Source organism: Lepidochelys olivacea (genome assembly GCF_965140295.1).
Source record: "Lepidochelys olivacea isolate rLepOli2 genome assembly, chromosome: 11".
In the NCBI taxonomy this organism is placed as follows: Eukaryota; Metazoa; Chordata; order Testudines; family Cheloniidae; genus Lepidochelys; species Lepidochelys olivacea.
Window position 1 is genome coordinate 65400593 of NC_140421.1, and position 21729 is coordinate 65422321.

A 21729-nucleotide genomic window follows, 5' to 3' on the forward strand; every position below is an offset into this window, starting at 1 on the left:
CCACAGACTTCAGTGGAAAGACTCCCATTGGCTTTACTGGGCTTTGGGTCAGGCCCTAGTGCACATGCTTGCAAAGCTGGCTGATAAGTGGATATGGAAAGTCTGGCATGCCAGGTGCAATGCTCTCAGCTCTCTGACATTGATGTGGAGAGCAAGCTCTGCCCGAGACCAGAGGCCTTGAGTCCTGCGGTCCCCCAGATGTGCTCCCCAGCCCCGTGCTGATGCGTCCGTCACTAGGGAGAGAGACGGCTGAGGGTTGGAGAAGGGGACCCCTGCACATACTACCTGTGCGTCGAGCGACCACAGGAGGGAATCGACAACCTGGTGGGGCAGGGTTACAACCTTATCCAAATGTCCCGGGCCGGTTGATACACCGATGCTAGCCGCGACTGAAGAGGCCGAAGTCTGAGTGCACCACATAGGTACAGGCTGCCATGCGTCCTAGAAGTTTCAGGCAATTCCTTGCTGTGGTAGTGGGGAACTGCCTGAGATCTCGAATGATGTTGCCAAAGGCCTAGAACCTCACTTCCAGGAGGTACGCCCTGACCTGGGTCGAGTCCAGCACTACCCCTATAAATTCTATCCGCTGAACTCGAGACAACGCTGGATTTCCCCTCGTTCAGAAGAAGGCCCAGATTGCCGAACGTCACCCTTATGAAGTTAACCTGTGCCTCCACTTGAGCTCTGGAGCGGCCCTTGATGAGCCAGTCGTCGAGGTACAGGAACACCTGTACCTAACACCTGCGCAGAAACACGGCCACAACTACCATGCACTTGGTGAACATTTGAGGTGCCACTGAACAGCAGGACTGTGAACTGATATTGGTTGTTATTCACCACAAACCTGAGGTATTTTCTGTAGGGCAGAATTATTGCTATGTGACAGTATGCATCCTTCAAGTCGAGGGCGGCATACCAGTCTCCTGGATCCAATGAAGGAATGATGAAGGCCAAAGAGTCCATGAGGAACTTGAGCTTCTTCATGAACTTGTTGAGTTCTTGCAGGTCTAGGATGGGCCTGAGCCCAGCCTTTGGCTTTCAGCATTAGGAAATACTGGGAATAGGAAACCCTTGCCCTTCTGCTCCTGAGGAACCTCTTCCACTGCCCCTAGCGAAAGGTGCGAGTGCACTTCTGGTATAAGGAGTTGCTCGTGAGAGGGGTACCTGAAGAGGGACAGAGAAGGGGGATAGAAGGGCGGGAGGGCACAGAATTGGATGGAGTATCCCCTCTCTACCATGCAGAGCACCCAGAGGTCTGAAGTGATACTGGACCATACACGGTAGAAAGGGGATAGTCGGGATGAAAAGGTAAGGCGGAGTAGATCCAGTTCTTGTTCTGGTATGTCATCCTCAACCACACCTTCAAAAGGCCAGTTTGGGACCAGGAAGTGGCTTGGATTGGCCAGAGCCCTGGCCTGAGAACAGGTGCAGCCTCTTCCTACCGCTCCAATTCCTCCTCTAGTAACTGTCCTGTCGTTCTGTTGTTAGCAGAACCACGGAGGAGGTTGTGGTCTGAAGTGTTTCCGCTGCGAGGTGGGAGTATGGAGGCCCAGCAATTTGAGGTGGCTCTTGAGTCTTTTAGGCTATGAATCCTTTTATCTGCCTTTTTGGAAAACAGATTCACACCTTCAAAGGGGAGGTCCTGAATGGTCTGTGGGACCTTGTATGGCAGACCTGAAACTTGGAGCCAAGAGCCCCTTCTCATGACCACCCCTGTAACCATCACCCTGGAGGCTGCATCAGCTTCGTCTAGCGCCACCTGCAAGGAAGCTCAGGAGATGAACTTGCCCTCCTCGACCAAAGCCGAGAACTCAGAAGGGGAGTATTGTGGCAGCAGCTCTGCAAATTTTGCCATTGCTTCACATGTATTATAGCAGTACCTGCAACAATGGCTTGCTGGTTTGAAATGTGGAGCTGCAACCCGCCTGTAGACTAGACCTTTCTACCGAAAAAGTCGAGTCTTTTCGCCTCCCTGTTCTTAGGGGAGGGTCCTTGGTAATCTTGCTGCTCGCGCTGGTTAACACTGTCCACAACCAGGGAAATCAGGTGGCAGGTGCGAGGAAAGATGCTCATAACCCTTAGTTGGCACAAAGTAACGACTTTCATTGCACTTAGCTTTTGGGGGGCAACAAGGCTGGGGTCTACCATAAAGTTTTGGTTGTAGCAGATGTAATTTTGATAAGAGGCACGGCAATGAGTGCGGGTCTGGAGGGCGCGAGGATGTGCACCATGGGATCCGCGTCCTTGATTACCTCCTCCGCCTGAATGCCCAGGCCTGGGCAACTCGCCACAGCAACTGCTGCAACATCCAGTTATCCTCCAGAGCTGGAGCTATAGGGTCACCTCCATCTGGTGAGGAGGAGGAAGAAGCCCCCATAAAGGGTGGCTGTTCCCTCCCCTCGGTGCCCAAGTTCCCGTGACTCCTGGGGATCCCAGGCTGGAGCCGACCTGGACGGTGCCGTGCCCCTAGGTGCCAAGACAGAGGACTCCCATACCAGGCTGCACTGCAGGCATTGCTGCCGATGGTGCTGGCGACGGTGCCGCAGCCGACAGCGTCGATGTACTTGGCGGCGGTGCCTCCATAGCTGGCTGTGGTGCCTGGGAGATCGCAGGTCCTTGAGGGGCGGGAGGTTGAAACGAAAGTAGTCAAGGCTCCAGATGTTGCTGCCGAGTGTTACCTTTGGCTCTGTCCCTGGCTCTGATAGAAGGCCCAGGACATCCAGAAGGGCCACAGTTTCAGGTTCTGCCACTGCAGAGGCCACGGTGCCAGGTGAGTTCGTCTCTCCCACCGTGACCTGGACCACCTGCTACTACTTGTGTCGGAGCGATAGGAGTCAGACTCTGACTCCGAGGTCTCCAAAAAGGAAGACCACGGAGATGCTACACTGCGCGGTGCTGAGCATCAGGAACTAGGGGACCGACTGGGCTCTTGTTCCTGAACGACTGGCATCAGAGCACTGTGGAGAAGGCGAGCACCGGGACAGCATAGTTGGTTTCCCTCTTGACTGTACTGCGAGGCGGACTGGTGCTCTCAACGCTGGCCGTGTGTCCCTCCTTGGAGGTGAGAATGGCGCCTGGAGGCACAAGTCCTGAGCTGCATTAAAGGCCTCCGGGGTCGATTGGAGCTGCAGCTGCTGACTCCTGAGGTCCGGCAAGCAGGGTGGGGCCGGAGTCAACCGCCCTTCTGGGGCAGAAGTTGACACGGCCCTTATTGGCGATGTGGAGCTGTGGCCCAACTGGGGGGCTCTCAGTCACCGGCTCCTTAGATTTGGCCAGGGAAGAACAATCCCTCTCTGGCTTCTTTTTCTTCTGAGGCTCTGGCAATTGAGAATGGTGCCTACCTGACGAATGGACATGGGAGAAGCCATGACAGTGCCGAGAGTCTTGGGAAGAGTCCTTTCTCGGCACCGGTTCCCTGGATGATGGCGCCAGGGCACTCTGCACCAAGAAGGTGGTGCTGGGCGCGGGGTCTCTGGGTCTGAATGGGGGCAAAGAGCTGCCTCCATGAGCAGAACTCTCTTTCAAAGTTATGGGGTGAAACTCACAGCAAATTCTGCAGCGGTCCTTTTCGTGACCCTCACCTAGGCACCCTAAACATGCAGCATGTGGATCCTTTTTTGGCCTGCGCTTAAAGCAGATCTCACACTTTTTGAATCCCGGGAACCACAGCATACCACGGCTCCGGGTATCAGGGGCGGGAAGGGCGGGGGGAACCCCCAACAAACTAACTATAACAACAACTACTAACTACAGATAACAGGTAATACAAGGAAAGGTGCTTGCTAAAGCAAGGGCTATGGGATGTTACAGCTTAGTCACTAGCGGTAAGAAGGAACTAAGGGGGTGGCGGGTTGGCAGGACTCTATACTGAGTGCCACGACGTTGCGACTCCAAGGGGCACCCAAGCCGACCTGACAGATGCTGCTATGGGAAAAAAACTTCTGCCTGCCATGCACGTGTGTACACCCCCTAATTGGAATGGACATGAACAAGCACTCGAAGAACCCAGTTGCTCCCCCGACAACCGCTATAAAAATAAAATTAATAGGTATATCCACCATTAGGCATGTCTAATGACTGGTCTGAGGAAAAAGCTTTAACCAAACCTAGGTTTGGATCCTTCCACAGCATCTGGTCAAGCTTCCACTCTGCTGAACCAGATGCCATGTGGGAATATGAATCAAAAGAACTTCCTGGGAAACTTTAAAAAGAGTCCTCCAACCTTGAAAAGTTGTTGTTTATGAACTCATCCCCGCCACACTGATAACATATTAAAAAGTGCGTGTGTCTACTGAAACAAACAGCAATTACTATATAAACTGCTAGTATTGGTTACAACTATGTTTCGCTACAGCCTTCAACTTAGACAATATTAATTTCAAACCCCACATTAAGGAAACAATAGATCACAAATTTCAACACAGAAATCAGGAAATTCAGAAGCTACATGTCTTTTCTCTCAAGCTACCCAGTAATTGTAATGACTATCAGCAGCCTGAATCCTAAGGTAAAGAGGCGGAAGAACACGAACAATGAATCACAGATGAACACCAACAAGCCTATTTCCTCTAATCAGAGCGCTTCCAAGACAATACGACAATTCCAGGACAGCAGGCCCTCTCCAAATCAAGGAAAGGTAGGATGGGAGAAAATGACTACGATAAACAGAAATTATCAGAAATTATCAGTAATTTTCCTTTGCCAGATGTGTCTCTTCTCTCATTCTACCCAGCAACTGACAGCAAACATCACAGGCAATGAAACAGAGCAGGAGATAGGGTTACTTTATTGTGCTGCTTGAAGCACGTTCTGGCCAAAGGAACTGTCCCCTGAAGCACACCAGTTCCACTAGTAATGGCAAATGAAGGCATACTTATATGACCACGTAGCTGCCATGCAGATTTTAGAGATGGATAGCTCAGTTCTTTCAGCCACAGAGATGAATGTAACATAACAGGAGCTCTGTATGGGATCCAAAGCCACACAGGCGCTCTTAGAGTTTTGCAGAAGAAGATTCTGAGTGAAGATCGTGTTCCTTAGCGTCCTGAAGAGGGAAGTTGATGGCTGTGGGAATTCTTTTTCCCCCCGATAACCAGGTCTAGAGGAGGAAGAGGAGGGATAAGAGTGCTGAGGGAGAAGGTTCTTGAGCAAGAAGCGCTCCTTTAGTTACCCTTACCTAGCTGTTCTCCAAATAGCTTCATACCCTTGTAGGAAAGGTCTGTGATGTACTCAGTGCAGCCTTCCTGCTCCGAACACAGATATAGCAGCTGCTGTAGCAAGTGAGGGGGTCCCTTCTAAATCTATGAGCCTATCAAAGGCAGCATTAAACAGGAAGAAGGCACACTAGATAGAATCTGTAAGAAAACCAAGAATCTCACCAGCTAGGTTAAGAGAAGGGGACACTAGGATGGAGACATTCTCCTTCTCTAGAGCCCAGAATACAATGCCAAATGAGTGAAATCAACAGCTAGGACCTACTGGGCACTGCAATGGGAAAGGTTGGCCGCCTTGTCTGTGGAGATTATAGAATACGTAGGCAAAGTACATTTTCAGAGAGACAAGAGGTGGCATCTACGTTGGGAAGAATAAATATTTTATCCTTTGTGACCTGGAGTATTTTCTGGAGCCAGGAGATCATTTGTTTACTTGATCCCACTCCTCAGAATAACCTCTAGGATTGCTGTATGGCGAGATATTACCTCTTCAGTCTCGAAGGGAGAGAGAACCCTTTGAAAAGTTTACTCCTTGGCTAGTTTATTGGAGCATCTAACTCCCACACAGAAGGGGCCCTCAGAGTAAGGGGCTTTAGGAAGGATATTCTTATCCAGGAGGGCAGCAATATCTTTGTTTGGGATCAAGGTCTGGATGCTGGTCTTGGATCTGCTGTGTTTACTGTTAGTCCAAGTAGGGGTCAGGCAAGTGGGACAGGTCAGTGATAGGATTAGAGATAGAAATCAGATACCTCCAAAGATTTTGGGAAGGTAGCAAAAATGGCAGGTTTCTTACTAGGCATTTGACCCAGGTCAGGGGAAACAGCAACAGAAACATGGAGAGGAGGAGGAACCACAGACTGGAGAATGGATCTGGTCTGTTCACACTGGGTCTGGAAAATGCCCTGCATGCCTGCTCGAGGGAAAGAAAGCTCCCCAAACCAATAAGCCCAGGGGGGTGCCATGAAAGAGGCCGGCTGACCCATGCTGCTGAAGGAACAGTAGCAGTGGGTGATGAAGAAATGGTTAATGGTTTGCTGAGGAGAGTGCTGCAGGCTGCACTGCTTCAGACAGGAAGTCGGAAGGAGAAATGGATTCCTCCCACCAATGCAAAACCAAACTACAAGGCAAGGAGTAGGCAAACATAGAGATGGGTCTGAAAAAACCTAGTGGCCCTCACAAAAAAAAAAAAAAAAAAAAAGAGGCAAAAATCATAGAATCATAGAATATCAGGGTTGGAAGGGACCCCAGAAGGTCATCTAGTCCCACCCCCTGCTCGAAGCAGGACCAATTCCCAGTTAAATCATCTCAGCCAGGGCTTTGTCAAGCCTGACCTCAAAAACCTCTAAGGAAGGAGATTCTACCACCTCCCTAGGTAACGCATTCCAGTGTTTCACCACCCTCTTAGTGAAAAAGTTTTTCCTAATATTCAATCTAAACCTCCCCCCCTGCAACTTGAGACCATTACTCCTCGTTCTGTCATCTGCTACCACTGAGAACAGTCTAGAGCCATCCTCTTTGGAACCCCCTTTCAGGTAGTTGAAAGCAGCTATCAGATCCCCCCTCATTCTTCTCTTTTGCAGGCTGAACAATCCCAGCTCCCTCAGCCTCTCCTCATAAGTCATGTGTTCTAGACCCCTAATCATTTTTGTTGCCCTTCGCTGGACTCTCTCCAATTTATCCACATCCTTCTTGTAGTGTGGGGCCCAAAACTGGACACAGTACTCCAGATGAGGCCTCACCAATGTCCAATAGAGGGGAATGATCACATCCCTCGATCTGCTCGCTATGCCCCTACTTATACATCCCAAAATGCCATTGGCCTTCTTGGCAACAAGGGCACACTGCCGACTCATATCCAGCTTCTCGTCCACTGTCACCCCTAGGTCCTAGGTCCTTTTCCGCAGAAATACCTGCTAAGATGCTACAAAGCCCAAGGAGTTAGTTTTCTGGTGCTGCTTGTAGACAATGCAGAGGAAGAGGGGCTGCTAGCAAACCTGGAGATCCACCTGATTACCCACTCCCTGAAGAGGGTTTCCCACTTAATCTCCAGTGTCCCAGTCCTCGGAAAGAGAATGGCAGTGACTGTGGAAGGAGGTTGGTAGAAGAGGCTTGCTGCTGAATCACTGGCTGGACCCCGGGGGGCTAGAGCCTCGCCCAACAAGGTGCAGGTTCTGAGATAGAAAACCTTAGCTGCCTCAACTCTCCGTGTGTTCTTTCTTTCTTGAGTAACAATCCATGTGTTCTAACCTCTTCTTCTCCTTCCTCTTTTCCTCTTAGTCTTAGGGCTAAAAGAGGAAAGAATCAGGGTGCAAGAAGCTAGAGGCCCATGCTTCCTGTTTCTAGGATGTGGGTAGGCTGCTGCTTATACACTAGCACTGACTCCCAGTTCTTTCGTCTCCTTGCTTCCTAATGGAGATTCACCTTGCCATCACTCATTAGTGTTGCCACTAAGAGGTTGGTAGGATGGGAGAAGAGACATCCGACAAAATAAGTATATAAAACATACGTGTTCACACAATGCTGTTACATTCATAGTTAGCACAATCAGCTTATTTTTACAACTTCAAACTTACCAGGGGTTTTCATGAAACCAGTGACTACTAAAAACATACATTAATAAGTGGTTTATCAAATGCTTGGTTTCATTAAAATATAGCTTACCTCTTCTTCATCTATATGAGATCGCCCCAGAGGATGAAGTTCAACAACTCTCCAGCTATGAATTGGAGAAGGATAGTTAATACAGGATTAGCCAAATTGAACGTTTTATCACTTCAGCAGTGGAATGAGATTGTCCTGTTCTCATTAAATAGCACAATGCTGCAGTATTTATGCTGCAATTTTTGTAAGGGAATGTCAATATTTAAGTAAAATGATTTTAATTTAAATAAAAGTCATGAAAATTTGTCTTCTAACATTAGGTTCTAGAAAATCTTTCTTTAAAAAAATACAGAATCTGAGCTCCTTAACATTGTCCTGTTAATATTATTTTAAGCCTTTAAACAAAAACAGCCTGAAACATAAGTCAAAGATTTGCAGATAAAAGGACCAGGCATTGCTAATTTAGATGACTTACTCATTATTTAGTTTAACAAAAACTTGCTTAAACTGTTCCAAGAATCAAAAGATCTACGTGTTTCAAACAAGTATAGAGAATCAGATATCAGAAATAATGGGGTTATGCTACATGAAAAAGTTAAATTCAATTAATAAAATGAGAATTTTAAAAAAAATGTACAGGTGTGTGTTTTTCTGTGCATGTTATTGGGAGGTTGCTTTTTTCTGCTGAACTAAGAAATTTTAAAAAAAGATAATCTCCACCTAACTACTTAGAGAGAGAGAGAGAGAGAGAATCTTCTTAAAACACATTTGTGTCTGCAATGAGTACTAGAATTAAGGTTAGAGAAAAACATTCCTCTTTATTTTTACAGTCTGCTTACTCTGGGCATCAGACACTGTGCAGTCTGACCATTTCCCTTGGATTGTCAGTCAATCTTCCCCACTGCTGGGGGGTTCTTTCATGCAACAGGGGGGAAAGGAGGAACATTTATGAAAACAGAAAACAATATCAGTGGGGTGCAAAGAGCATGAAATGAGCATACCTTGGAGTAAGGATTTCTTTGTATTGCAGCTTCTCCAATTTAGAGGGAGCAACCAGTGACATAGGAATAACAATGTTGTCTATATCATAGGAGCTCTCACTTCTCAGTCTCCGTCTAGAGTTATGCTGTATAACAATACAGAAGAGTCATTAGCTTAATGATAATAGCTGCATGGTAACTCTAAGACAATAGAACTAACAATTTTTTTGTACATTTAACAGATAGACAAACGCAGAGTGGCTTTTTAGAATGACATTTTCAGAAGTACTCAGTTTTGGGCTAACTCTGTTCCCGTTGAAGTCAATGGAAGTTTTAACACTGATTTCACAATTACAGTTAATACTGAGCACCACTGTTGACAATCCCACTCTTGATAGCTATATTCTTCATAATGTTCAGGCTATACTGAAGGCATTCTAGGATAAATCTACTAACCTATAACCTGACCACTACACAGATGTTCTTGTACTTCATAAAAATAAGAATTCCAAGAGGTCAGAGCCTAAATGCAGTATATGAAATGAATTTATCAATATAGAGTAATCTAGATGGAAAATATTTGTCTGGAAATCCGCAGAAATGCCTTTGTAGGGATAAGAGGATGCTGAACTCAGTGTTTTCCTTTTTGGGGCTATCCAACCTCTTCTCTCAAGTGTGTGGACTGACTTTTCTGGATTACAGTAGGCGGTTTGGGTTTAAAACATGATTCAATCTAAATTATAGAGCTTTCTGTTTTCAACTGAAAAAGTGGTTTCAGAATAAATCACTTTCATTCAATCTGGTAAAGGAAAGAAGTTCTCACTAGATGCAGATGTGTAAAAGACTCAGTCAAGGAAAGAAATTCAGTAGAATTTGCATTACCCAAACTGCGGAGGGAACATCACTTAGGTTTCGATTATCAGGTACAGTATTTGTAAACTGTAAGTCTTCATATTTCTGTCCTACAGAATTCCAAAGTTCCAAAGCACTGAAACCTGAACACTTCTAGGGTGAAATTCTGTCACTGTAATAAATGGGAAGTTTGGCATTGATTTCAATGGGGCCTGGATGTCACCACCACTTTAGCAGAGGCTTTGCTAGTAGTTCAGTAAATAGGAGTTTGAAATAGTCATGGTTTGGTAAATCAAGATGCAACAGGATAAAGTACCACAATTGTATTTACATTGCCAGCCAATATTGTGTAGCTCCATCAGGAGGTGGCATTATAAAAGCCTCCAGTCACAGTTTCAGTGGGGACTTAAATCATAATTCATTTAATTAGTTTTAAATGCAGGGTTTTTAAAAAAAACCGTCGGATGCATGTAGTTCCACTCCATGCCTCCGACGAAGTGGGAGTTCACCCATGAAAGCTCATGCTCCAATACGTCTGTTAGTCTATAAGGTGCCACAGGACTCTTTGACGCTTTTATTGATAAACTAATTCACGGTCTGTGAAATACCTGTCTTTGAGAATGCACTTCTATGTTTTAGAACATTCCCTTCCCAATACAGACGAGTAATCTCACTCTAATTAGGCATGTGTAAAATTGCGTAAAGCGAAGTACAATGTGAAAGGCTTGTATTTTTTATTTACTAATTTGCACAACTCTCTGGTGAAGTTTTAATTAATCCATCAATATATTCATTTTTCATTTACCTGTGATGATGAGTTTTGGGTAGATCTAGACATCAGATTGACATGGGTCACAGCAGTAAAATCGTTATGGGATTCTGGTTCTGCATGTCGAAAGGAAAAAGCTTCAAGCCTACTATTACTTTCTCCTGCCACAAAAAGATTTGGAAAAAAAAATATTACGTTAAATATTACGTCTATTACGTTAAAAATATTCCCGACATAGTAGCAAATGAGGCCTTTTCTGAAAGCCCACAGCTAAACACATGAGATTTCATGAACACCTAACAACCAGCTGTAAAAATAATCACTTACACAGCTCTATCCATCACAAATTCACCTCCATCACTATTGTCTCACAAAAACTCTCTCTCTAGTTCAAGGGGGTAATTCCCTCTTGGAAGCAGTCTCATCGTGTCAGATCCTGCCTCCTTTACAGAAGCTACCGGACTACGTACAACCAACAATAATCAGGTTTGTGGAAATAATCTTGGCCACCACCTGAATAGAGAGTGTAACCTTCCCTGACTGGGCTGCATATCACGTAGCCATGAGAGTCCCCAATCAGCTTTTCCATACCCAACAGCTTTTTCCGACTGAGAGCTAAGTGGAATTGGCAGCAAAGATGACAAAGGCAAAGTCAGTTTTCTCCCCGCAAGTCTGATTTCCCATAAAGTGGATTCAATGTTCTAGACAAATAATAATCTATGGGTAATTTTCATTCAATCCCAGTGAATATAGCCCCTCCTGCAATTTTGTTTGGACTCTAAAAGCAAACCACCATTGTTCCCAATTCTCTCTTCTCCCAACTTAAAGGAAGAAAAGAGAATCTCATACTAACCTAAACATATTTAGAACACTAACTAAATATAAAGAGGGTCTGTCAAGAGCAGTGGATCCAATGTGGGAGAAAGAGGTAACAGACCCTAGATAAAGCATCGTAATGCACAGCGTGGGTCAAGTATATGAACTCTCATCTCATAAGCAACTCTGCAACTCCCTTGGCACAGAGTATTTTATTTTTGGCCTTGCTCACCAGGCTGCTGACCTTCCTCATGGATAATTTCTCCTAGACAGAGCCCAAATTAAGAATACATATATAGCACTAATGAGCTAGAGCAGAGGTGAGCAAATTACAGCCCGCAGGCCACATCTGGCCACGGGACCGTCCTGCCCAGCCTTTGAGCTCCCGGCCGGGGAGGCTAGTCCCCGGCCCCTCCCCCGCAGCCTCAGCTCGCCATGCCGCCAGCGCAGGAGGGGTCTGCAGTGCGGGGGCAGGGCAGAGCAGGGAGGGAGGCTCACCTGCAGCCTCAGGGGAGCAGGTGGGCAGTATGGGTGGCGGGAGCGTGGCAAACGTGGGTGGAGGACTCAGGAGGCGCACCGAGCGGCCATGCAGCCAGCCGAAGAGAAGCGGCACTTTAAAGGGGAAACCGCTGCTTCTCTCCAGCTGTGTGGCTGCCCCTGCTCCTCCTGAGTCCTCCGCCCATGTTCGCAGGGCCGCATTCTAAAAGGGGCTTTAGAGGGAGGGTTGGATAGGGGGTGGGGTCCCGGGGGGCTGTCAGGGGGTGGGGGTGTGGACAGGGGTCGGGGCAGTCAGGGAGCCAGGGGGTTGGATGGGGGCAGAGTCCCAGGGGGGCGGTTAGGGGCAGGGGACCCCAGGAGGGGGTGGTCAGGGGACAAGGAGCAGGGGGGGTTGGATGGGTCTGGGATTCTGAGGGGGGCGGGAAGTGGGAGAGGGCGGATAGGGTTAGGGTTTGGGGAGGCACAGCCTTCCCTACATACAGTTCCCGGCCCTCCGTACAGTTTTGGAACCCCGATGTGGCCCTCAGACCAAAAAGTTTGCCCACCACTGAGCTAGAGCTTCTGCTGCTATGTAGAAATGTATTGCATAGCAGCATGCTGGCACCAGGAAATTGCAACCCTGATGGTATCCTCTTTTTTTTTTTGTAAACAAAAATCTCAATGAAATTGTCAGAATCTCACAGAATTTGCTCTCTAAAAGGTTTATACTGTCAAGCTGTACCTTTCTTTAAGTGACAGGTTTCAGAGTAGCAGCCGTGTTAGTCTGTATTCACAAAAAGAAAAGGAGTACTTGTGGCACCTTAGAGACTAACCAATTTATTTGAGCATAAGCTTTCGTGAGCTACAGCTCACTTCATCGGATGCATACTGTGGAAACTGCAGAAGACATTATATACACAGAGACCATGAAACAATACCTCCTCCCACCCCACTCTCCTGCTGGTAATAGCTTATCTAAAGTGATCACTCTCCTTACAATGTGTATGATAATCAAAGTGGGCCATTTCCAGCACAAATCCAGGTTTTCTACCCCCCCCCCCCCCACACACACACACAAACTCACTCTCCTGCTGGCAATAGCTCATCCAAACTGACCACTCTCCTTACAATGTGTATGATAATCAAGGTGGGCCATTTCCAGCATAAATCCAAGTTTAACCAGAACGTCTGGGGGAGGGGGGGGTAGGAAAAAACAAGGGGAAATAGCCACTCCCAGTCTCTATTTAAGCCTAAATTAATAGTATCCAATTTGCAAATGAATTCCAATTCAGCAGTTTCTCGCTGGAGTCTGGATTTGAAGTTTTTTTGTTGTAAGATAGCGACCTTCATGTCTGTAATTGCGTGACCAGAGAGATTGAAGTGTTCTCTGACTGGTTTATGAATGTTATAATTCTTGACATCTGATTTGTGTCCATTTATTCTTTTGCGTAGAGACTGTCCAGTTTGACCAATGTAAATGGCAGAGGGGCATTACTGGCACATGACTGGTGGATGTGCAGGTGAACGAGCCTCTGATAGTGTAGCTGATGTTATTAGGCCCTGTGATGGTGTCCCCTGAATAGATATGTGGGCACAGTTGGCAATGGGCTCTGTTGCAAGGATAGGTTCCTGGGTTAGTGGTTCTGTTGTGTGGTATGTGGTTGTTGGTGAGTATTTCCTTCAGGTTGGGGGGCTGTCTCCCAAGATTTGTGAGAGTGTTGGGTCATCCTTCAGGATAGGTTGTAGATCCTTAATAATGTATATCTTCAGATCAGCGGCACTGCTATGGGTACCCGCATGGCCCCACAGTATGCCAACATTTTTATGGCTGATTTAGAACAACGCTTCCTCAACTCTCGTCCCCTAACGCCCCTACTCTACTTGCACTATAATGATGACATCTTCATCATCTGGACCCATGGAAAAGAAGCCCTTGAGGAATTCCACCATGATTTCAACAATTTCCATCCCACCATCAACCTCAGCCTGGTCCAGTCCACACAAGAGATCCACTTCCTGGACACTACAGTGCTAATAAACAGTGGTCACATAAACACCACCCTATACCGGAAACCTACTGACCGCTATTCCTACCTACATGCCTCCAGCTTTCACCCTGACCACACCACACGATCCATCGTCTACAGCCAAGCTCTGCGATACAACCGCATTTGCTCCAACCCTTCAGACAGAGACAAACACCTACAAGATCTCTATCAAGCATTCTTACAACTACAATACCACCTGCCGAAGTGAAGAAACAGATTGATAGAGCCAGAAGAGTTCCCAGAAGTCACCTACTACAGGACAGGCCTAACAAAGGAAATAACAGACTGACACTAGCCGTCACCTTCAGCCCCCAACTAAAACCCCCTCCAACGCATTATTAAGGATCTACAACCTATCCTGAAGGATGACCCAACACTCTCACAAATCTTGGGAGACAGGCCAGTCCTTGCCTACAGACAGCCCCCCAACCTGAAGCAAATACTCACCAACAACCACATACCATACAACAGAACCACTAACCCAGGAACCTATCCTTGCAACAGAGCCCGTTGCCAACTGTGCCCACATATCTATTCAGGGGACACCATCACAGGGCCTAATAACATCAGCCACACTATCAGAGGCTCGTTCACCTGCACATCCACCAATGTGATATATGCCATCATGTGCCAGCAATGCCCCTCTGCCATGTGCATTGGTCAAACTGGACAGTCTCTACGCAAAAGAATAAATGGACACAAATCAGATGTCAAGAATTATAACATTCATAAACCAGTCGGAGAACACTTCAATCTCTCTGGTCACACAATTACAGACATGAAGGTCGCTTTCTTACAACAAAAAAACTTCAAATCCAGACTCCAGCGAGAAACTGCTGAATTGGAATTCATTTGCAAATTAGATACTATTAATTTAGGCTTAAATAGAGACTGGAGTGGCTAAGTCATTATGCAAGATAGCCTATTTCCCCTTGTTTTTTCCTACCCCCTCCTCCCCCAAGACATTCTGGTTAAACTTGGATTTATGCTGGAAATGGCCCACCTTGATTATCATACACATTGTAAGGAGAGTGGTCCCTTTGGATAAGCTATTACCAGCAGGAGAGTGGGGTGGGAGGAGGTATTGTTTCATGGTCTCTGTGTATATAATGTCTTCTGCAGTTTCCACAGTATGCATCCGATGAAGTGAGCTGTAGCTCACGAAAGCTTATGCTCAAATAAATTGGTTAGTCTCTAAGGTGCCACAAGTCCTCCTTTTCTTTCTTTAAGTGCTATTACTACAATCATAGGAATTGCCATGTCATAATAGGGTGCGAGTAGTTCAGACTGTTGTTTTCAGAGTGCATTACAGTGCGCTTTTCTGAGTCTCCCGGACATGTTGTTCAGCCACCTACCCTTGTTGGGTCCTTCTGAAGTTCCTCATTCTTCTTTCTAGTCTCAACTACTCAAAAAAATTTGGTGTCATCCGCAAATGTTGTCATTTCATTGCTCCTCCATATTAATGGATATATTATACAATACAGGTCCTACTTTTGAACCCTGAGTCCTCCATTATTACTATTCTTCCACACTGAAAATTTTGTTTCGGTCTCTAATCCAAATTTTACTCCTTAACTGCTTTTCCTCTTACCCCGTGACTTAGTTTTCTTAAGTTTCTTGTGAAGAAGTTTGTGAATGTTTTTCTCAACTTCCAAATACATTATATCCATCTATTTTCCTTTATCCACTGTGCAGTTGAATTTTGAGAGATTGGCGAGACACTATTTTCCTTTACAGAGGTTGTGCTGGATCCCTATATGGTCATATTCACCAAGGTGCTTTACAGAATTCTATCTTTAACTGCTGTTACAATTAACTTAGTGCAGTCTATAACTACCTATCATGATCACCACTAGCACCTTCTTAAAAACACTGGTTACCTACCATCCCTATTAAGAGTCTTGTCCACAATTCTTACATTTAACAGTTTAAAAAGAAGCCAGAATCAGGAACCACAGCATACAATAAATGAAACATAGCTTACTGAGTTCAGAAATAGTCAATGTTTGGCTGAGTGTATGATTTACAAATTTATTCACAGTCTGTTTCATGGAGAATTATTAAAAAAAAAAAACATAATAAAAACCACACTACCTAGTATTACACAAATGCAATTGTATGGCTAAGCAATTTCCTTAAGGAGTATTCTAACAATGAAAAACAGAAGCATGTCCAGTTTTGTAATCACACTAAGTACAATTGGGGTGAGACGTGTCGGGGGGATGGAAGAAATAAAAATAAGCAGAAAATGGCATGCCTTAAATGGTGTGCATTTATTTTTTGCATAGTGCATTTTAAGCCTATTTCTCACAACCCTGTAAAATACAATTTCATAAAGTTATCCATCCATTTATCTGAAGAAACAATTTAGAATAATGTATGAGGCCCAATGATAAAAAGGAATCTTCAGAAAGGGCAGTAGCTTATATACTCTTATTTTTCCCTTACCTATCGCTGTCTCACTTAGGTGCCTTTTCTTTCTTCCCTCGGACAACTGTTCAGATGTTCCTGATGCTGCTTGAGGTTTGGAATTAAGTAAATAGCCACTGCTCCATTGTTTGAGAGAAGCACTATGTTGATGAAATTCTGCAACATTTGCAAAGTTTCAGATTCATTTTCATTAGATGCAACTTACAGCCAAGCTCACTTTACAAACAATAATGAAAGAGCTACAGGTACTTATAATCAGAAACATACCAAATAAATAGTTTAACAATCTCTGATATGTGTAGACACAAAAAATTCAAACCGTGGGGGCCAAATTCACCTCTCAGTTATACTGATGCAATCATATTGACCAACTGATTTATCCTAGTGTAACAGAGGAGCATCTGGCCCTTTGTGTCTTTTTTGCTCGTAACAGTACTACAGCAAGGGTTAATTCCCATTTCAGCTAGTGTTAACTCATCTTTCTAAAAGGACCATTTATATGTAAGCAGTTAGAGATATAAGAACAGCTTTAATACCAAGCACAGGGCAAAAAGCAGTTAAGGTGGAAGAGGCGCAATGTATGGTACAGTGGAAATAAGGGATATGAGGTAAGGCAGATTTCCTGCAGAATGCAATACTTTACCAGCCCACAGAACTCACGTAAAACCGCCTTATTACAGCTGCTGCTGCTACCTTTTTTGCCATACATACGTCATTTTATTTGGCTTTTCAATACACACAGTCATTTTTCCTTTATCTTGACAAAGTCTAACCAACAACTAATAACTACTAGGCAGCTGACCAGCTGATTAACCAAAGAAATTGTTTACATAGTAAAAGAAGGAAAAATCTATAGCTTTAAGTAACAGACAAACTCACTTAAAATAATTAGTCATGCCCTGATTCAACAAGGTACTTAAACAGTCCCATTGACTTCACTTATGCATTTAAGTACTTTACTGTATCAATGCCTTCATTTTTAACTCTTCCAGCACACTGACATCTCCAAGTAGTGCAAGGATTCTGGGGATGGTCCATACCCCTTATTTTTGTTCTGCTATAATTGTATCAGGTTAAAAGTCGATATAGTTAAAGCAATACTCAGTGTGGACACAGTTATACTTGTATGAAGGTGCTTATATCAGCATAACTTATTCCTGAATGGGAATAAGCTAATAAGAATATGCTTTATCTCTATACACACCTTCATACTGGTAAAAGGCATCAATGTTAGGGGACTGTACTACCCTGCTCAGTTTCTAAACCAATATAGTTATAGCGTTACAAAAACAGTGTTTAAATAAGCCTGTAGTGACCATTTGGAGGGGTTTGTTATGAAGTTTCTGAGCTCATTCTGACTGCAGCAAGCAGCACCTCTTAATGAGAGCAATCAGCAACAGGACTATGGGTTATTTCCAAGTAGTCTCTACATAATTTGCTTAGCAAGGATTTAGTGAATTAGATGAGTCAACAGCATACTGGTGTGAAACACCTTTTGGCACTGGTTGGTTTTATATTCTCACAAATACAATATATTAGATGGAAACATATGGGCCTGGTGGCATTACAGCTTTGGCCACTTTCCAACACTGGGTGGACCATTTTAATCTCTTGGGTAGCCCCCTCACGAATTCTTGGGAACTGGTGCAGAAGGCCAAAGAAAAGGAGAACCAGGTGTGTTTATGCAGGTCCAATGGTGCTCACACCCAACTATCAGGAGGAACTACACCTGTTATTCCAGCTCATAATTAGAAATAACAAGAAGGGAGAACTGTGCAGAAGCCTCAAACCCTGTACAGATTGCAGGATAGAAGATTTTACCTCCCCATTCCCTTCACACTTCTCCCACATAAAACCCAGCTATTTGGAATCTAGGTGAGTGGGATGAGTTTCTCCCTCGATTCCTCATTACCTCCCTCCTCCTAACTCCAGTGCTTGTTATTCTCCCCAACTAGTCTTGTGATCTGTTCAGATTGTAAGCTCTGTTGTGGATGCTAGCCATATAGTGAGTAAAAGCATGATCCCTGCCCATCTAAAAACACTAAACAATATTTAAGGCAGCATCCAGTAATACAAAAAGAAAGTGCTGAGAAACTAGCTAAAAAAGAAATCTTGCACTCATTAAAATATTTTGCATCACATACCACTGGATGGAGACATTTTAAACTCTACCCCTAGTGCTGAGGTGTCAGCAGGATCTCCTTTGATCTTGTCCTCCTTCAACAATGTTTCAAAATATATATGAAGAGGAATATCTATAAAACAAAGGAAGAGATATATACATCTGAGATAGTCAGCCAGCTGTGGACCCAGGAGTTATACATTGGTATTACATTTCTGGAAAATCTATTTATACAGTCTGTGTTATATTCTGTACAAACAGCATTGCTGCCTCGAGCCCACAAGCTCACAAAGAGTGATGGTGAGGCAGCCCTGACATAGCTGACTGGCTGCACATGCTGGACAATGTCTTCAGATAGCGAAACTGGAGAGGGGCCAAGGGGATGTATTTAAAAAAGGACAAAAGTGCAGCTTGACTATGAGCAGCAGCAACAGACATTTTTGGAGAACTGAAATATTAGCTCTCTGGCACACCCAGTCATGAATATGTGGGACGAATGGCTGGAGGGAGTGGGGAGAGAGAGACTCAGAAAGTAAGAAGTGAAAGATGCAGACATGGACTCTTATGTGAAGTTATTCCTGACAATCTTTCATCTCTGTCCACACAGAATGTGTCTTCCCTGCCAAAAAAGTGTGTGTTTGTTTTTAACAGTGGGATAACTAACATGCATTAGCTATGCCCCTGTGAAATCCTAGTGGAGACCAGGCACCTGTAATTTTTACTGTGCGGTAGACAAGTGACATCAACACTGTGGCCCCTGCCTGTGGCTGACCTCACCTAGCCACCCTACAGTAAAAATTACAGGTGCTTGGTCTGCATTAGAATCTTAAGCACACCAATTATCCCACTGTAAAAAAAACAAAACAAAAAAGAACCCACCCCACCTGATTTTAGCAGTGAAGACAAAGCCATAAAGAAACAAGCCAGAAGGTGAGGGTAACGATCGTAGGCTAACATGACCCAAAGCACTCCAATGCTCTGACAGCTTGTTTAGCATTGAAAGTTAAGTCAGATTAATTTAAAGCACAACAGCTATTCCTGAATAATTCCATGCGTAGGTACTCTTATTCCAGAATAAGACTGTCCACACAAGAAGTTATTCGGGAATAGCTATTCCAGAACATCTCCATGTGTAGACAAGCCCTCGAGAATATGGTGTGGATGTATGGCCGCATCTGCACCCACTGGTGCTCAAAAAGTCAGTGCTGTGGAGAGCACACGTTGCACTTTTATTTTGTGATCTGCAAAAGCCTCAAGCTAGCCATCTGGATAGAATTATTTGGTATTTTTGAAAACTGTTATTGCTGAATGCCTTGCGGTAATTTCAAGGTAGGTGCCCTATTTCTGTTTCTAACGAAGAAGGCAACAGGGAACTCTGACTTGCTTCCTGGGGGAGACTTAGTCTACAAAGTATCTCAAGTGCTTGGGAATTTAGCCATCGTAAAAAGGCAGAAGGATGTACAAAACAGGTCTCTGTTTGAAAAGCCCCTCAGGAAACAAATTTAGAAAAAGGGAGCAAAGAGGAATGAAGACTTTTTGTGCTTGGAATAAAGAAAGGTAAAAAGAGTCAAGGGAGGTAAATTTGGCAGCTGGGAAATCAAGAAGAAAAATTAGACTAATTTTAAGGGCCAAAGGCTGGACAATAATTTTCCAACATTTACATACCATCTTAATCTCAAGTGTCTTGGAGATTTGCAAATACAAAAATTTTTCTACAAGCAATTTTTGCTAACCAAAAAGAACAGCTTATTTCAGTAATTGGTACTGATCTAAGTAAGTTCTTTGTCACAGGATTAATGGGGACCTGCAAAAGATTTTTTTTTAATTGGGCCTGTACATTTTCTGCTTCTTTATGTAGTATAAAAATGCCAGAAAGGTTTGGTTTTTTACCCTAGAAATATACCTGATATATATATTTAATCTTAGAACTATTATGACTATCTTCTCTGCTTGTTTTGGGGGGTGAAGAGGGAGAGAAGGTGAGAGGATCACCTGGATGTCTTAGAGATTGTGAATATGTACTCCCACACTGTACTTAAAAGGATAAGGATATCTCCTCCAGTTTATTCACAGGCTCTGGGCACAATCAGCACATACCACATGCAGATTCTCCTTCAAGATTTGTTCCATGCAAGTCTGAAACTGCCAGTTGTCTAGTACACATATACATGGATGTCTATATGCCTAAGGTATCCTGCAGCCACTGACAAATACTTGGTAAATATCTATGTTGCTGTAGATTTGCTGAGGACAAGACTCCGTATAGCAATGACTGTTACCTATCCAAAAGCAAATATCTTTTGGTAAGCCAGTCCAACTGCATTATCTTATTTGGTTGCCTACAAAATGGGAAAAGGCCATCACCACCTTCTCCTTGCCTTCTGTTCTGTTAAGCAACTTTTTTAAGGGCTCCCATTCTTAAGACGGAATCCATCTCTGCTCTGAGCAGTGCCTTATGAGAGAGATCTCTGAATAGGGATATATAAATGGACTTGGGAGCAACATAGATGAGAATTAGGCCACACAGCTGAACTGTATAATCTCAAGCATGCAGTGATCCATTGTATTTCCACTATATGCTGCTAGGACATAAATCAAACGGTCCCCAAAAGAAGGAGGGCCAGGAAAGTAGACAAAGTAAGCTCCTGGCAATACTTCACATGTGAGGCCTGCCAGATACAGAAGGTGTACATACAGCAGATACTGTAGCCTAGCCTCTATTTAAGTGCTTTTTTCATTCTGTCTCATGATGGGGGAGGCTGAAATTTCTGGGAAGGAGAGAAGAAAGTCCTCAGAAGAAAGGTGTTGTCTTTGGTATCAGAATGAGTATAATGCGACATCCCTCTTTGTCTGTTCAGGCTGAGTAAGCCCCAGTGGCCTTGTAGTAATCAAATGTCCTTCATTTTCTCTATTTTTATGCTGAACAGATCATCTTCTTAAAAAAGGGAGGCTTTTCAGTTTGAGACAAATGTTCTTTTCTATCTTCTTATGCTCTTCAGGGAGCTGGTCTATCATTAGAAGCATCCACTCTAGAGGTCAGGAATACAGGAAGGGCCAGAGAGACCTTCAGAGCCAAACACTGACAGAACTAAGACTCCCTAATACATTCCCCATGTCCATGATGTTGTCTTCTCATCTTTAGTAGGGTGGTGCACAGTCCTCAAAAGCATAAGATTCCTCACCATTTTAATTTAATTCAATCTTATTCTTAAAATGGAAGAGAATGAGCCTCACTCTGGAAAGAATGGTCCTGGACTGGGAGGTCTCAGGGACAGACCCAAGGAGCTCCCAGCCTCACGTTCAAGCGTCTGTGCTTGGGGAGCCCTCAACACCAACAGAGTCCCTGCACTGGCTTGTTTTGGTCTAGAAGCAGCTTTCCTTTCGGGTGGAGAAGTCTCCAGGCCAAATTAAAGCAGTGAGA

The 21729-nt window shown here is 44.5% G+C and overlaps 1 protein-coding gene across 3 annotated transcripts in view; it reads right to left on the minus strand.

Moving 5' to 3' along the window:
* Positions 1 to 21729, minus strand: part of KANSL1L (KAT8 regulatory NSL complex subunit 1 like) — a 97250-nt gene that overhangs the window by 5796 nt on the left and 69725 nt on the right. For all 3 annotated transcript variants that reach the window (XM_084643395.1, XM_084643394.1, XM_084643393.1), the window contains exons 8-12: positions 18331 to 18441; positions 16205 to 16342; positions 10452 to 10576; positions 8816 to 8940; positions 7875 to 7929 (exon numbers count right to left, since the gene is read on the minus strand). In XM_084643395.1, the coding sequence (XP_084499521.1) occupies positions 7875 to 7929; positions 8816 to 8940; positions 10452 to 10576; positions 16205 to 16342; positions 18331 to 18441 (554 nt within the window). The remainder of the gene's footprint in view (positions 1 to 7874; positions 7930 to 8815; positions 8941 to 10451; positions 10577 to 16204; positions 16343 to 18330; positions 18442 to 21729) is intronic.